At 38.0% G+C, this 18524-nt stretch overlaps 1 protein-coding gene across 9 annotated transcripts; it reads left to right on the forward strand.

The window, feature by feature from the left end:
• Nucleotides 1–808: 808 nt before the first annotated feature.
• LOC111340450 (histamine H2 receptor) lies at nt 809–15826 on the forward strand. Of its 9 annotated transcripts, none has more exons than XM_022947353.2 (2): nt 809–912; nt 14447–15826. In XM_022947353.2, the coding sequence occupies exon 2, from the start codon at nt 14459–14461 to the stop codon at nt 15575–15577; it is 1119 nt and encodes a 372-aa protein (XP_022803088.2). In that variant the 5' UTR covers nt 809–912; nt 14447–14458; the 3' UTR covers nt 15578–15826. The 9 variants fall into 9 exon arrangements, with proteins under 9 accessions (XP_022803088.2, XP_022803064.2, XP_022803044.2 ...); XM_022947329.2 differs by lacking the exon at nt 809–912 and adding an exon at nt 2132–2282; XM_022947309.2 differs by lacking the exon at nt 809–912 and adding an exon at nt 3614–3645.
• Nucleotides 15827–18524: the final 2698 nt, after the last annotated feature.

The raw sequence follows: 18524 nt of genomic DNA on the forward strand, positions 1-18524 counted from the left end.
TAACGTAGACGTGTTCTTTTCTTGGTTTATTACATCTATTTTGAAATCACTGGTGGTCCCTGTAAACTGATTGGCTCTAATTGGTGCGATTTATTCACGAATCGCACCATTTTTTGCTCTAAATCGCATGATTTTACGCTCTAAATCGCATCATTTTACGCTTGACTTTTTGACACATGAACCACAGTTTTTGACACATGACGTCAGTCTTTCTGTTTTGCATACAAAATAAGACGTAAAAGTGTTTCCGGTTCCGCTCTTTATTTAAAAACCGGCTCAGTACTGCATCAGTAAAATATTTGAATTGACCAAGTCCTGTATTTGGGCAATTTCAAAATAGATGTAATAAAGTGGTAATTGAACCTCGTGTCGTGCAATTTTGGTCTGAAATCATACTTGTGATTTCAAATCGAACTCGCGCTGCGCGCTTGTTCGATCTTGAAGTCACGCGTATGAATTCAGCCCAAATTGCACTCCATTCAGTTCAATTATTATTATTAATTAACCCTTTCACTCCCACGAGTGACCAAGGCAGAATTTCTCCTTACAATATCAATACAAGATCAAGCAGACAAGTGATGAGAATAAAGAAAAATATCAATTAGGGGATTATTAGTGGATCCTATACCAAATTCTCCCAACTAACATCATAAGACTAGTATGGCAGACGGTAAGGAGAATAACTCATGTAAGTGAAAGGAACAGTCACCTGCTGTTGTTAATCGTTATACCACAACGTGACTTGAATTTCATCTTACCAAACACAATATGTATTTTTTAAAATAACATTCTATTTACTTGTCAGTAAATCGGTTCGTTCGCTAATTCAAAGCAAATATAATAAAACTACAAAACGGATGTTACCGACTTTCGATAATATCTCGTTTATTGGGTCCAGCTCCGGAGTTTGCGGTAAGATTAAAATACATATCAATATCTAACCGAAAACATCATTTTCGTGCTAAAAACCAGGCCGCGAAAAATCGATTATAAGTGTTGATAATGTGTTATTGTATTAGGTGGTGCTGTTAGCGTGCATCACAGATGGGTTAATCTAAATGCTCTACGTGTAATTATTTCTTTATCATTCCAAACCTTGTCTTTTCAAACTGGTCAAAGGCTGTTATGTATATTATTTCTTGTCCTTCCGAAAAAGCAATACTGAAGAGTTAAACATTTTTTATTCGTAATATTTCGTCAATTAACTTAAAATGTTCAACCTGCGCTACTGTCGGTAGATAAAATGGTGCGATAATCATCTCATGATGGTTTTTCTCGGAACGAAAGCGTTTAGAATTAGCGGGTAACATTGTGGATAGCCATGCGTGAACGTTTTCAGCCACTGCATGCGCTTGAAATAAAAATTGAATTTTCCAAATATCTCTTTTTCGCTGGAAAAGCCCCTGACTTCAAAAATAAATGCAATCTTCGCTATCGACAGAAGTTGCAAATCCATTTCAGTTCATTATGTCTGTGAAACTCAACAACTGAAATGAGTTTTGGTCGAGACCTAGGGCTTAATAAGAGATTTTTAACCTTAACATAATGTTTACAACTACACCTTAGCCTAAAACGGCGGCGAGATCTATCTAAAAAAGAGGAAGGAGACACGAAGTTCCCTAAATCATAAAATACGTGCAAAGTCTAATTTTCCTGACGAGGAGAAACTTCTGGGAGCTAGGCTAATTGAATTTTTACGAATAAAGATATTGGCGGGAAGCATACAGGAAGCTATCTATAGAATCAATACTATGAGATTGTAAAAATTTTCCATGTTCGAGAAAGGTGTAAAAAATATTAAGAGACCTAATGCAAAGGTAGTGAATTGACTAGTTCTTTTATAATATGCAAATAAAGACGGATTACAAAAACTGACGGTGCTAAACGGACGGTAAGAAAGGCCAGAATGCAATGCAATACTTTGTTGCGAGCTGGATCTAGTGAAAATCCTTCTAAAAACAAACGAAAGTGTTTACCTTAATGTTTTGTCACGTAAATTAATGGAGCCTTGGGTCTACGTCAATTAACCGTAAACGTTGACAACTAAACGACTTCCACACGCCCCTTGTCAGTTACGATTAACTTCTTTTATTGTTGACAAATTTTACACGTGAGCCCGTCATAGGTGTGTTTGTGTCGGTGAGCTTTAAACTTCAAACAGCAGAGCCACCTGTTAGGTTATTGACAAAGACCTGAGAAAAGGCGACCTTAAAAGCGAAAGGGAAATCCATTGAAAGTCCTCAGTTAAAGAAATCCTTCAAAAAATTTAATCATCATATCAGGTATGTTTTTCACTCGTTCTTTGATTCATTTTGCTGTTGCAGCCATAAAATATGGGTATAAAAACATCACAATCATACACTGAATTATACACATTAACTCCGAACAAGATAAGTATGATATATGTCCCATATCGATTAGTCATTAGAGACAAGTAGTTGGGTGAAAAATGCGGCTGAAAATTCACGGTTGGCAAAAGAGGTAAAGATGAGAAACACGTTTATATAGTGTATCTAAACTCCGATTAAAACTGATATTCGATCAAAATAAGTAACATCGACTGACGCTGAATTTGATAAAACCTTGGCTGCTTACTAAAGATATCAATATTGCTTTAGTCTGCGTGGTTGTGGAATCCCTACTCGCATTCTACATCGGTTCACACAGTGATTTTTTTCCCGAGCGCTAGAAAATAGTCCCACTCTATAAAACGATTACAGGTTAATCTCTTGTTGAGGTGTGCTAATGTAATCTATTTAATTTAAAACAACATTGGCAAAAGAGCGAACAGACTAATAAAGGTAAAGTAAAAAGCTTAAAAGAAACTCCTTTGACAATCCTCACTTCGTACCTAGTTATATTTTCTACGGATTTTCGTAACCTTTCTCATCAGTCAAAACTTTTAGCACTGGGATGGCACCGTTCAAATGACTGATTAAAAAATATTCATGTGTACAAAATAAAGTTGAAAAGGTATGAGATAGTGGTGCTAAATTTCAGGAGAAAAAAAGAATTCAGTCTATCCAGGAAAACGAGCGTTTCATCGACTTACAAACTAACTTTCTATTTGCATCTGTGGTGAATGTAATATCGCTACGAGGCCTTGTGCGTTAACCAATTGTCTATTTTCTACAAGATTAGAAAAGCCAAAAGGAGTTCAACACCTCGAAACATAGTTATTGTTTAGAAAACAACCCTTTCGTAATTGAATTGAAGTTTTTATAGAGCCACAAGTAAACATCTTGAACACCCACTTAAATGGAAGCTAAAATGCAAGCGAGAGAAAGATGTTTTTCGTCTTGTCACGAGCGTAAGACAATGGAAAAATTTTAAGTCCCTATGAGGAATTGAAGGTAAGATCTTCGGATTCCTCGCTCGAAGCTCTACCAAAATGCAAGTGTTTTCCACTCTGGATATTGTCGCGAAAATGCATCATAGCTTAGATCGGACGTGATGATAGAAGGCCGCAGAGCTAATATCAAATTCACTTGTTTGGGAAGTTTACCGAGATTGACGGAAATTGCGCATACCTGATTATGAGCAAACTTAATATAACAGTTGACTTGAACTAATAATATCACACAGCGTGGCTAGCTGAGTGGCAATATCTTCCCTTTGGATCAAAGTGCGTATCAACGAAAACATGTGAGTAATTAGAAAAAAATATGAACAGAAAAATAACTTATTTTTTAATTCGACGTTGTCAGAGATTTTAGGCATTGAGGAATTTTTATCAAACGCTTCTATCTGTTCTTTGTGGGATAAATTTTGCATTTTCAAATTTTTAATAATTAATATACTTTAACAAAGCTGTATGAAATTAATGCATTAAGGGCCAGCAAAGCTGCACTTGAAATTTTGAGGCTAACTTAAAGAAAAAGTGACCACAGGTTTGGATGAAAATAAAGAAAATCAAAATGTTTTACGGATTCATCCGCTCAAATTTCCTCAGATTGACAGTAACTAACATTGGTATTCTTGTATATTTATGAAATCAATAAGGCAAAGTTTAAATATTCACATATAACATTCAGCATGTCTACTTACAACATAAAAAAGACTTTCTATTCAAATTTTCATAAATCAAAAATGGGAATCAAAAAAATATGATAATACCCTCAAAGTAACGATATTGTGGCGTTAACTAAGACAAAATGCCATGCGAAGCCTTTTTCAGTAAGAATTGTTTATAAACGAGCATGGAAATGTTTAAAATGGCTCTTTTCGAGGAGGGAAATTTCATCTGCATATGCATATTTCAATCGTCCTTTTTCAACCCTCTGCTAAATATCTGTGCTCGGATATATTAGGGTGTGGCTGGAGGTTTAGATACTAATAATTATATTTACGTGCAGCATGATCACGGAGACAGACCCAGAATTTGAGTTGAAACCATTTCCAAGCTTGTACCTTCCTTTCCCTCGGGAAATATAGAGCGAACTGGTTTACGAAGCTACGTAGCCGGCGAGAATGCCAATAACGAGCGCACAAGAGAGTAGGGCTGATGGACATGCCTTCACCAGTATTACGTAACATTAAAAAAGGCTAGAAAATTAATGTTTTTTTCGTTTGAATACATTACTTGAAAAAACTACAAGGGCGTTGTTTTGAGCCAAAGAGTGAACTGGCTTGGATAGTACTGAAGTCCTTATGTAGGAAGAATGCTTGTATAAAACGCAAAGGGGGCCACGCTGAACGTTATCTCTTTATAAAAACTGAGTTACGCAACTTCAAAAAGGTCTGAATATCGTGTTCTCCTGTTGAATAAATTACCTAAAAACTACAAACATCAGTTCAGTTTCACACCTTTTGAATGGCATTCCTCCTTTTTTCTTTTTATATCGGGGAAGCAAACAAATAAACCTTGGATACCACGCATAGTTTTCTTCTCTTTCTAGTATAATTTGGACTGGATCTTTGCTCAAAATTTCGGTCGAAGTCGGTTCAACTAAAATGTAGACAAAGTTTTTCTTCCATTTTGTCGTTGGTGAGGCAATGACAACTAAAGAATAAACAAATGCAGGTTCTAAAAGCTATATACAGGTGACAAATTTTAACATTTGTCGCTAGAACACAACCTCTGATTTTTTGGTTTCCGTGACTAACGGGAGTGCAGATAACTTTTTTTAAATGTTTCCATTTTAATCAGTTGCAAACCCACTCTCCCAAGCCTCAGGCATTCCCTTTGGTTTTTGTAAACTTTACGATAAATAACTGAAAACATATATTTTACTGACAAGGATAGCACCGATTTGGAAGCTACTGACTCAATTTCTGGTTGGATCATGAAAAAGAAATTAAAACATTTGTGTTTGATTTTTGTTATGCTAAAGAAACCACACCGGCGAATTTTCCTAAGATAGAGATCGTCGAAATCCGGTGTTCACTAGTTTGTTAATAAAAACAGCTGCCATAGACAAGAATGCAATGCAAGCTCATGTATTGATTTCAATGTCTTGCTCGCTGAACTGCAACCTCATTGTCACAAAATGTGACTTTCGCAAAGTGCAACCTGTCATGGAGCTTTCTTCTTTTCCTCTGGTGTTCCAAGAAGGGAAAAAACACTTAACATTTTAATTTCAATTTTAATCAAGATATCACATAAATATAAAAGCTCCATTATTTTCTCTTGATTTATATCAAATAATTGAAAGTGGTACATCAGACAGAAAAAAATGCACTAAGATCGACAAACCCCTTTCAATCAATGTTGTCAATCACGCCTGAACACTAATGTTACCCATGGCAACGATTGATTGAAAGCTGCAATTTAAACCTCGTCTTCGAGGAGTGTTCTTTACACGATAATTTACCATGATGATAAAAATGATAATAATTGATCGGAATCAACAAATGTTTTCCGTGCGCTGTAATAATGAAAATAACTGCATGAAACTGAAGATGAATTTACATAATTCTTTATCTATAGTACGGAAGACAGCTGAACACATAATACTGGGAATATCATCCTGACTTGTCAGTCAGTTATTCTCAGTGTTCATCGCGTATAAGGCAGCATTTCAAGTTTTCCTGCTAAAGGTATCATTGACCGGAACCGTATTTTTAAAACGTTTTACACAACCATCAAAAACTGTTAACTGAGAGTTCCTGGGCGATGGTTGTGCTGTTTCAAATTTCAAGACTATAAAGCTCAAGTTGTCACTTGTAATCAACTATATCCTTCTGCTAGCGATGCTATATTAATTCAAGCAAAAGCGAAAGATCAGTCGGTTACAGCTTCCAAATATCATGTTGTGTCGATGGCCATGATTTTACGTGAAAATTGTTTTCTTTTTTCGTCGTATGATTGACCAAACAGCTCCATAAAATCTAAAAAAGGGTTGAAGTTTTATTTTTCCACTGCCAGATAGTGAGTGGGGTGTAAATGCAATTTTTGTTTCAGCATTTTAATGCGACCACGGGCTTGGAAATGATTATGCAGTCACTGCAACATGATGACATGTAGTTTGAATTTAACATGTATTGAACTTCAAAATGGTATTCGTTTGGCAACTAGCATTTCATACAGATATCTTGTAAAGAAGATGAGCTACGGCTGGTCTTCACAGAAAAATGTAGGCATATTATTTTTACATTTGGCTATTTTCCTCGTTGAAAGTGAAATTGAAATACGTTTAAGGCAGAGTGGCGCTGATATCGATGCCAATACAAATTAGGAACAATTAAGCACATAAAATATATGAGTGAGCTGTTCTGTGATAAGCGAACTTGAAACAGACGCAGTAATGCGCGGACATTACATAATCTATCTGAAAGTTTGCACTTAACCAACGCGACAGTGAGAGAGGATGGAGCGGAATTGAGAATTTCAGGCGATGAAGTTTTATCAGCTGGTCAAGAACTGTGCCAGGGAGCAGTTAATCCGAGGGTTGTCGTAAATTAACAACGTTGTACAACCCACTTTGTTTGCGGTCACTTTTAGTCTTAATTTGGCTTTAGTAGCCGAGATATTACCAACGCTAGAAAGAGAATTACAGAGAATTACAGAGAATTAGTTAGTCTGCTAAGATCATCGAGCTAGAAGATTCTGAAACATTTTTTATCATTGACAAGTTTTTCTGCATCACAAATCATCGGGATTCCGGGCCCCACCGAGAAAGTCACCACTTTCAAATATGTTTTAACCGTTAACAAGAGCTGGAATCTGGTCTGGTAAGTAAAATAATGATTTATCCACACTTCAAAGTATTACATCTTACTTAGAAAAAGACCGTGACAGTCATATCAAATTTCGTTGGATCATTATTACTATTTTAAATGATAATTTGGCCAACATGGATTGCTGGGAGAAGAGATATAAATCCCATAATACTTACAAAAAATTGTCAGTTCTTAAAATCATGTATCACTCCAAAAAGACCATGTTCGGTTTCATTTTGACAGTACTTAATCGGAATGCTCATTGGAATATTCAGAGAATATGCAGAGTATTTTTATTTCATGTGTGGGTTTATGCGGATTTCTAGCCTAAATAAGCTTTGGCTGGAATTGAATATTCTTCGTTAAAAATAAGAACTGATAGTATAAGCATGTGATAATTTTTTTTCCGAGCCCGTATTTAATCACTGGAGAGGAAGCTTTTTTTACCGAGTTATTTCTAATTTTTTTTATAGGTCACATAAGTTATTTCGTTTTCTCTTCCGGCGGAGTGATTCCAGCTTTCGAGTCAGGAGACGCAGTGACGGGTTTTAGTTTATTGGTAATGAATTCGAAGTTTGCTCTTCATTTTCGATGAATAATGCAGTACTAGTAAATTGGGTCAAAACATTTGCACGTTAATCAAGAACAGTCTAGAGTTTGAAGATCAGTATCTAATAGCAAAAGCTGATATGGTTATTATCCGCAGGTCAAGATGTTTTATTTCAACTTGTGACGATAAGATTCCTGCACTCTACAGGCAACAACCCATTAAAAACAGTTGCATTGCGCTCTAGAGGAGGCATATGCTATTTCGGGGACTGGACTGGACTGGACTGGACTGGACTGGACTAGACTAGTAAGACGCGGACTAACAAAGCGCGGACTAGTAAAACGCGGACTAGTAAAACGCGGACTAGTAAAACGAGGACTAGTAAAGCGCGGAATAGTAAAGCGCGGACTAGTAAAACGAGGACTAGTAAAACGCGGACTAGTAAAACGCGGACTAGTAAAACGCGGACTAGTAAAACGCGGACTAGTAAAACGCGGACTAGTGAAACGACAACAACAACAAAAAACAAATTCATACGAAGGTGATCATAAGACTTAATGGCAAGCCAATTTAGTGAGTGACAATCCCTGTTTGACCTTTAAGCTGCAAATGGGTTTGACATGTGCCAGATACAAACGAATTTATAAGCTTAGGCTAAGAAAGAATTTTATTCAGCACCAGTTTAAAATACACTTTCGTCGTAAATTTCACGGCAGAAACGCAGGAATTCCATGAATAAAAGTCGCATTAAATCTCCTTGTGTCTAGGTAGAAAGAGTCTCATTGACTTCAGCTTTTCGGTGGAAGAAAAGCCGAAACATTTTTATTTGTGAAACATTTTTTTTGATAAGCAACTGTCACGATGTGACACCTGTCAATTGAAGAAGAAAGAAGCATACGCTTTTGAAGAAACAGCAGTACTGGTATGACAAACACGCACGAGTTAAATGATCATGCGACGATTTTCTCGTGAAAAGAAAAACAGTTAGAGATCTTACGGAAAGTATTTTTTATTTCCAACGACGATTAATCTTCGAAGATTTACCTCTGTTCCGTTTTAAAATTTCACGGAAAGTCAAATTGTAAGTGAATGCAAATATGTGTTTTGGAGTTGTCAGTCTGCTTGTTTGTTTTCTGTAATGGCGTGTGTAAATCGGCTTTTCTTCCACCGAAAAGCTGAAGTCAATGAGACTCTTTCTACCTAGACACAAGGAGATTTAATGCGACTTTTATTCGTCGAATTCCTGCGTTTCTGCCGTGAAATTTACGACGAAAGTGTATTTTAAACTGGTGCTGAATAAAATTCTTTCTTAGCCTAAACTTATAAATTCGTTTGTATCTGGCGCGTGTCAAACCCATTTGCAGCTTAAAGGTCAAACTGGGATTGTCACTCACTAAATTGGCTTGCCATTAAGTCTTATGATCGCCTTCGTATGAAATTGTTTTTTGTTGTTGTTGTCGTTTCACTAGTTCGTGTTTTACTAGTCCGCGTTTACTAGTCCGCGTTTACTAGTCCGCGCCTTACTAGTCCACGTTTTACTGGTCCAGTCCAGTCCAGTCCAGTCCAGTCCAGTCCAGTCCTCGAAATACCATATGCCTCTAAAGGAACATGTTGTTTACTTGTGGTTTCGTTGCTCTGCTGGTGATAACGCCTAACCCGTTCTATGCGAGACGTAAAGTTCAAGCTCCGACGAAGCTTGATGTCTTTATTAAGGTTTATTTTAGAAATGTGTCAATTGCGCTTCACCTGCTGGGATCAATTGGTTACTTATCATCCACCGTCTTAAAATATGGTTAGGTTCATACATGATTAATTAATAGGAAGGGAATTTTTATCACCGGCGAACAATCAGCTATCGAAGGTATGGTCACCATCTGTGATAAACATACAGTACAACTGGAAAAAAAATTATATTTCATCGATGCAAGCATCTGGCTAAATCAGCTGAGGGCAGAAAAATGTAAGCAGAATCTAAATTAGTGGAAGGTTAGTACAGCGTGATATCCTGTCACAAACCAAATGAGAACAGCCCATGTGGATATTTGGCATTTTTACCTCGCGGAAAATACCACCCAAATTAATTCTAAAGTGATATATTATGGAAAATGATATGTGTTGAGAAAAATATATATCTTCGTATAATTTTCCGATATCACCACTTTTCTGGAGTTCCTCGATAAAATTTTTATATCCCGTTCAAAAATTCAAAAGTTTGTTTTCATTGTAGTTTTTATTCATAAAGAAGCGTCTTCATAAAAAAAGTGTTAAGCTGTCTCTTCGTATTTATATATTTTGATTTCAATTTCGGTTTCTGCTCAAAAGCCCCTCGTCTGACTATTAAATTGTAGCGACCGATTGAAAGGTTGAGCTCTTCACAGAGTGAAAAAAACAACATCACATATTCATGTTTTTAAAATCATTTTTGACTGCGTCTATGAATTAATTTGATATTGGGTGAAGCCTTCGTAATAAGATTCTGTGAAGGTGAAGTTCAAGGTGATCTTTTGCGTGAATTACTCATTACTGAAAATACAATAATTAGATACATTCAGGAAATCGCAGGTGTCGATATTTTTTGGTCTGTGGCTGAAAGATAAAAATAAATATATTAGAAATTACCTTCTATTCAGCTTTGGCTTAAATCTCTCAAAATTAAAAGTTAAATTGTATTGTAGATTCGTTTTTTATTTTAAGTGATTACAATAAACAGGAATTAAATACCTAACAATTACCGCTAGCATTTTAGTCTTTTTGTGGGCATGAAACTAAAATAAACCGCGTTTACTGTATGACATATTTAAAAAAAAAAACGGCTTGTTATCCCTACATCTTTCTTGAACATTCCTAGACGGTCAGCACTTCTTTGATCTTCTTTGAGTTGTTATGTTCGAAGGAAACCCCGATACGAAACCTTTGACCTTCTTTAGATGATGCGATAAATGGGCAATGGCCTCACCAGACGACAGACAGACAGCACTCGTCCTACAATGCACTTGTACTGTCCTGTTCAGAAATACTTTTTTTCAGTATGTGTCAAATAAGAGCGAGGTTAATGAGGTGTTTTCTCAAAAAAATACCTTTAAACAATGCACACGCTTTATTTCAAACACAATTTAATAACAAATAAATTGCTGTGCCATTAGCGATTTACATTACAGTTAAATGTTATGGTAGGATTCTATGCATAAAAATAGTTTACGAGCTATCATATTTTGATATTTCAGTCGATAATTAAGAAGCTAATGGCCTCTTCTAATCTTGTTGAGTTAAGTATTTTCAGATATGTATTTTCGCTGAACATCCCACACACGACAATACCCCACTGCTAGAAAAATCTAGTGAGGTTGGTCGTGTTTTTATTCTCAAGTTTGTCTGAAATCATCTAAGAGACGAGCAGTCGAACCTCTGAGGTGGAAAACTGTGAGTTTGAGTCCAAACCTGTTCTTCTAACACCTCTACAATGTAAGTTTGCGTTGACACGAGTTGAGTCTGATTGTTACAGCTATAACATTTAACACCGTGACTGAAGTAAGCTTTGTTTAAATCCTTTTCGACGCGCACGGTAAATTAACGGCAGTTAGACATATCCACTCTCATATCGCAGTTGTTTACCTTCAAAAACTGTACAAATTTGCCTTGATCTTGCAAGTGTTGGATAACCAAACCGTCGTACATTTTTTGTTTTTGTTATTATTATGGTAGACCTCAGAAATGAAACTATTGTCTAACGCTTGTACGACTCCCTTATGTCAATTTAATAACATGTGTGTCTTGAGCGGTATTGACATTGTAATCGATTATATGTATTTTTTTACTGCCTGTAGGCCAAATGCAGTAAAAGTACAAACTGATGGAAACTTTGGAAATTATTAAGTTGATAGATATATATTCTAAAAGACGGGTAAAATAAGGTTTTAAATGTCAGACGAGCGGGAATTTTCGGCCAACTAACTTGACCAACATCATAAGTTATCAGTGCTCTGTTTCAACAGCATCTTCACATCCTAGTCAATCCGGCCGTAAAGCTTCTCTTTACACTTGACAATTTCTAGCTCACCTTGCGTCTTGATACTATTGAGTTTCATGCTTTGAAGTCATACCGTTCCGTGCCTAGTCTCCCCGCAGCCGTGATGTTTCGGTCACGCAACGCTCCCTCAGAGAGGGAGCGTTGCGTGACCGAAACATCACCGCTGCAGGGAGACTATTTCATCTGACTTGTCAATCACCGTTTATGACAAATCAAGTCATTTTCCTGTTTGCATTTCATTGATTACGCGACTGTTAGTAGCTTCAACGAGTCAAGTCAGATACTTCGTAAAAATAGGTGGGAAACTTCAAGCAATTTAAGCCTCAATTTTAGCCTTTTTAATGAAATGTTTTGCGTAATCTTTATAACTATTTCTAACATTTATATGCTAGCTTTTCATGAGCATATAGAGGTCCATCAATACATTGTTACCAGGATGTTAATTTTGATTTTCTAGTGACATTCTGTTTGAGAGTACCATACTATTGCAGCTCAAATTCATAACTTTATCACTAAGAATGAAAGCACATAAAACTTAAAAGTCAAGTTATTATTGATCATCATCATTCGAAAACGCTACGAATTTTAAATTTAATGATATTGAATCAAGCAAATAAAGGATTGGTTACTTTCACCACGCTCCCAGACGCAATTGTTGAGAAATTTGTATCGTAATTGGTGTTCCAGAGATGACAGTCTGTGAATGGCACGTTCCAACCCTGATCTCCAAGATTACCGTCCATAAAAATTGGAAGGTCGTAAAACGGCAGCTAAAAAGCAGAATCTTCGGAGATTCTGTATGTTTTTTATACACGCGGCTGTAGATATTGCAGATTATGTTTCAGTAGCGACAAAGCCACATTACAGTTAAAGATCTCACGTTCCTGGCACGATCTCTGCAATTTGCTCTTTATCTGATGAGTGAAGATTGCCATCCTTGTGGCAAGAAGATCGTTACCAGCCTGGATCGTAATGAGATTTCGTGATACACCTTAGCACTCGGGTTAAGTTATCGCTTCACGAAAAGAAAAAGCAAGTGCTTATTCATTCGTCTGCTTAAAAGATTTAAATCATGATTCCAGTGCGTCGATTTATGAGATTTTTGGTTCCACCAAGCAAGAATTCGCGCGTTGTTTGCCAGAGGAAAGTGAGACGTGGGCACAATCATCGCTGACTACCGGAACACTCTATATGACCAAAGGCATTTTAGTGTTTGAAATCGATACTCAAATCAAGAGTGTTTGCAGGTTATCACGTTTACAGAACAAAAGGTCAAACTTTATTAACATGTGTGTGCATTAAATTTTCCAGTGTCGAACGAACACCGTTCCACGTTTTTGATACGATTCAGCGCATTGCTTTAAATCTCCAGGTAAAACAATTTACAGGTGCGTTGGGCAGTATCAAGAAGGGAAGAGTAACTAAGGATTCACGGATAGCCGGTTAAGGTACGGGGTGGCTGTAATACCGTTTATCGACTTCATCGTAAGTGCGGTACAATTCAAGTTAGTTAGAGTCGCTCCTGAAAGTGTTTGTGTACGAATTTACTAAAATGATCCTTAAGAAATTTCATTCATTGAAAAATGTTCGACTATGTTGCAATGAGGCATGTCTGAACTGCACACTGGGGCCTGACGCTAAGCCAATTAGCCCCGGGATGGCTACAAATTGAATTTAAACACTTGTTTTATTCAGAAAATCATTGTTTCTGAATCAATTTTGTCCGAAAACAACTTTAAATCTCTGTTTCACATATCATTGAACGATTAAAGGCTACTCTAGGTACTCTAGATCAAAACCCTTTAAGTATCGACACGTTAAAACACAGCGGATTATAACATTCCATGATAATTTTACGACGAAGATTTACGTACGCAATTGAACATTTTTTGTACATTCTTTCGAAGCAAAGTATCGAAGTCACCATCGATGAATGGATTATTTAATTTTTATTTTCATGAGACGAATCTATCTTTCCATTCATGAACTGCATTTTTAAGATTTTTGTTACTCGCATATTTTTTATCGCCTGAAGCTACCTAAATTCTAATTTGAAACACTGCGAAGCACCTCTGAAACTTTTGAACCAGAAGCAAGTTGCACGCTTTGAGATGCTCTGAAATTAAAATTATGATATCGCTAGTACTCAGTGATACCTACACAGACATATACTCTTAGCTCTTTCCTTGGACAGTTTAAAATTCAAAACTAAAGGGATTTGTATGACGCACGATCCTCGCAGTAGATAGCGCTATTTAAGCAATAGGGAAAATCAGACCTGAAAAAAATCAGGCCTGTACGGGATTCGAACCACTGACCCCTGCGATACTAGTGCAGCGCTCTACACTAGTATCGCAGAGGTCAGTGGTTCGAATCCCGTACAGGCCTGATTTTTTTCAGGTCTGATTTTCGCTATTGCTTAAATAGCGCTATCTACTGCGAGGATCGTGCATCATACGTATCTAATACCGCAGTTCAAAATATATGAACTTCATATATTTCATTGTAACCTAAAGGGATTTGTCATCAAAGTTGGTACAAACGTTGAAAGTAATCTATACTTATTCTTACACCTTGAGGAGTTTCTGTTTCTCTATAATCCAATTTACTGAATTGATGGTTTTAAAATATCAGCAATCGAGTGCATTGTTGTAAGTTGGACGGTTTTAATGAGCTTATGAAACCTTTTTTTAAACCTCTCTTTTCAGATCTTCAGCAGCATGCAGATGTCAAACCGCAGCACTGACATCCCGCCCATAGTCCTCACAACAGATAATGTTTATACTGAGGTCCCAAGAACTCCGCTTGTCATAACTTTGGCGTTTCTTTCATTTGGCACTGTCCTCGGGAACTGCGTGGTATGCTTCGCCATCTACAATCATCCTGCCTTGCGTCACGTGACCTACTTGTCAATTTTCAGCCTGGCAATCGCGGACTCTTTAGCAGGCCTGGTTGCCATGCCAAGTTATATCTTGAAAAAGTTTACATGGGATGAACCAACGCAGACAATTGTATGCGATATTTTTCGTTCGTCATATTTCCTGACGGGTTATGCTTCCATTCTAAGTTTATCAGTCATCAGCGTAGAGCGCCTGATCGCAGTAAGAAATCCGCTGAACCATATAACTATTGTCTCACGTCGTCGAGTAGTCCTGGCACTGGTCTTTGCCTGGGTGGACGCCCTACTGGTTTCATCCCTTCCTTTTTTCCCATGGGAACAAGATAATCCCTATAAGGAATGCACCTACAGTCCGACTCACTGGTGGAGCATCATGGTCATTATAACCAATGTAATGACTCCATTTCTTGTCATTGTAATTTGCTACAGTTTCATGTATCTAACAGCACAATCCCACGTCAAGAAAATGTCACAGAGTAGTAGGCAGCTATCACACAATAATAAAAATGCCGCCAAGAATCACAAGGAACGCCGAGCAAACATTACCATAATGATCGTCATTGGCGTCTTTGTGGTGTGCTGGTTTCCATCTTGTTTTTATTACTTCCTTCAGAAAACTTGTCCGGAATGCTTTCCTGAAACATTCAAAGCCAAACAGAGTCTTGTTAATGCACTGGTAAAGGTTCTGACTTTTGCATCGTCCTTTGTGAATCCCATAATTTATTGCTGGAGAAGTCGTGAGTTTAGAAGCGTATTTCTAAAGATTTGCCGCCGAAAGAAACGCAACTTTTCCAACTCATTCTCCAGTTATTTTAACATTCGCAGCTCACGAAAAAACAGTAGTAATCAGAAAAGGCCTCGACGTTCTACGATAGAAGAAGTGGTTGTTAACAATGAAGTTCTAGAATTACTAGCAAAGAGCAAATCAAGTACTGTGTAAAACATTTTACTTGAAAACAATAATTTCCGGTTGATCAGTCAGTTGTATCAAGCCAGAAACCTAAAAAGCGGTTAATTAGCAACTATTCACTGAAGTGGAAGCAGCTAGCTAGTGGTGGATACTAGCCAAGCCACGAAGCGGCGAGGTTAATATCCACCGTTAGCTACCAATGCTGAGGTGAATAGTTGTTTCAGTATAACTTTTATAAAACAGTGAGATAAAACAACACAAGGAGAGGATTTTGATTCATTTATTCTTGTGACGATTACAATTTTTTGGTGCACAAATTCCGCGCGAGTTGCTCGAAAGTTAAGACCAAAGAATATGCAGAGTTGGAGTAACCGATCAGAGCGCATCATCATCCCTATCCATTGTTTTCACTATCATCATCAGAGCGCACCATCATCCCTATCCATTGTTCTGACTATCATCATCAGAGCGCACAATCATCCCTATCCATTGTTTTCACTATCATCATCAGAGCGCACAATCATCCCTATCCATTGTTTTAACTATCATCATCAGAGCGCACCATCATCCCTATCCATTGTTCTGACTATCATCATCAGAGCGCCCCTATCCATTGTTTTCACTATCATCATCAGAGCGCACCATCATCCCTATCCATTGTTTTCACTATCACCATCAGAGCGCACCATCATCCCTATCCATTGTTCTGACTATCATCATCAGAGCGCACCATCATCCCTATCCATTGTTTTCACTATCATCATCAGAGCGCACCATCATCCCTATCCATTGTTTTCTCTATGATCATCAGAGCGCACAATCATCCCTATCCATTGTTCTGACTATCATCATCAGAGCGCACCATCATCCCTATCCATTGTTTTCACTATCATCATCAGAGCGCACCATCATCCCTATCCATTGTTCTGACTATCATCATCAGAGCGCACCATCATCCCTATCCATTGTTTTCACTATCATCATCAGAGCGCACCATCATCCCTATCCATTGTTCTGACTATCATCATCAGAGCGCACAATCATCCCTATCCATTGTTTTCACTATCATCATCAGAGCGCACCATCATCCCTATCCATTGTTCTGACTATCATAATCAGAGCGCACAATCATCCCTATCCATTGTTTTGACTATCATCATCAGAGCGCACCATCATCCCTATCCATTGTTCTGACTATCATCATCAGAGCGCACCATCATCCCTATCCATTGTTTTCACTATCATCATCAGAGCGCACAATCATCCCTATCCATTGTTTTCTCTATGATCATCAGAGCGCACAATCATCCCTATCCATTGTTCTGACTATCATCATCAGAGCGCACCATCATCCCTAGCCATTGTTTTCACTATCATCATCAGAGCGCACCATCATCCCTACCCATTGTTTTCACTATCATCATCAGAGCGCCCCTATCCATTGTTTTCACTATCATCATCAGAGCGCACAATCATCCCTATCCATTGTTTTGACTATCACCATCAGAGCGCACCATCATCCCTATCCATTGTTCTGACTATCATCATCAGAGCGCACAATCATCCCTATCCATTGTTTTCACTATCATCATCAGAGCGCACAATCATCCCTATCCATTGTTCTGACTATCATCATCAGAGCGCACCATCATCCCTATCCATTGTTTTCACTATCATCATCAGAGCGCACCATCATCCCTATCCATTGTTTTCACTATCATCATCAGAGCGCACCATCATCCCTACCCATTGTTTTCACTATTATCATCAGAGCGCCCCTATCCATTGTTTTCACTATCATCATCAGAGCGCACAATCATCCCTATCCATTGTTTTGACTATCACCATCAGAGCGCACCATCATCCCTATCCATTGTTCTGACTATCATCATCAGAGCGCACAATCATCCCTATCCATTGTTTTCACTATCATCATCAGAGCGCACAATCATCCCTATCCATTGTTCTGACTATCATCATCAGAGCGCACCATCATCCCTATCCATTGTTTTGACTATCATCATCAGAGCGCACCATCATCCCTATCCATTGTTCTGACTATCATCATCAGAGCGCACCATCATCCCTATCCATTGTTTTGACTATGATCATCAGAGCGCACCATCATCCCTATCCATTGTTTTGACTATCATCATCAGAGCGCACCATCATCCCTATCCATTGTTTTGACTATCATCATCAGAGCGCACCATCATCCCTATCCATTGTTTTCACTATCATCATCAGAGCGCACCATCATCCCTATCCATTGTTTTGACTATCATCATCAGAGCGCACCATCATCCCTATCCATTGCTTTGACTATCATCATCAGAGCGCACCATCATCCCTATCCATTGTTTTGACTATGATCATCAGAGCGCACCATCATCCCTATCCATTGTTTTGACTATCATCATCAGAGCGCACCATCATCCCTATCCATTGTTTTGACTATGATCATCAGAGCGCACCATCATCCCTATCCATTGTTTTGACTATCATCATCAGAGCGCACCATCATCCCTATCCATTGTTTTGACTATCATCATCAGAGCGCACCATCATCCCTATCCATTGTTTTCACTATCATCATCAGAGCGCACCATCATCCCTATCCATTGTTCTGACTATCATCATCAGAGCGCACCATCATCCCTATCCATTGTTTTGACTATCATCATCAGAGCGCACCATCATCCCTATCCATTGTTTTCACTATCATCATCAGAGCGCACCATCATCCCTATCCATTGTTTTGACTATCATCATCAGAGCGCACCATCATCCCTATCCATTGTTCTGACTATCATCATCAGAGCGCACCATCATCCCTATCCATTGTTTTGACTATCATCATCAGAGCGCACCATCATCCCTATCCATTGTTTTCACTATCATCATCAGAGCGCACCATCATCCCTATCCATTGTTCTGACTATCATCATCAGAGCGCACCATCATCCCTATCCATTGT

Source organism: Stylophora pistillata, chromosome 3 (assembly GCF_964205215.1).
Source record: "Stylophora pistillata chromosome 3, jaStyPist1.2, whole genome shotgun sequence".
NCBI lineage: Eukaryota > Metazoa > Cnidaria > Anthozoa > Scleractinia > Pocilloporidae > Stylophora > Stylophora pistillata.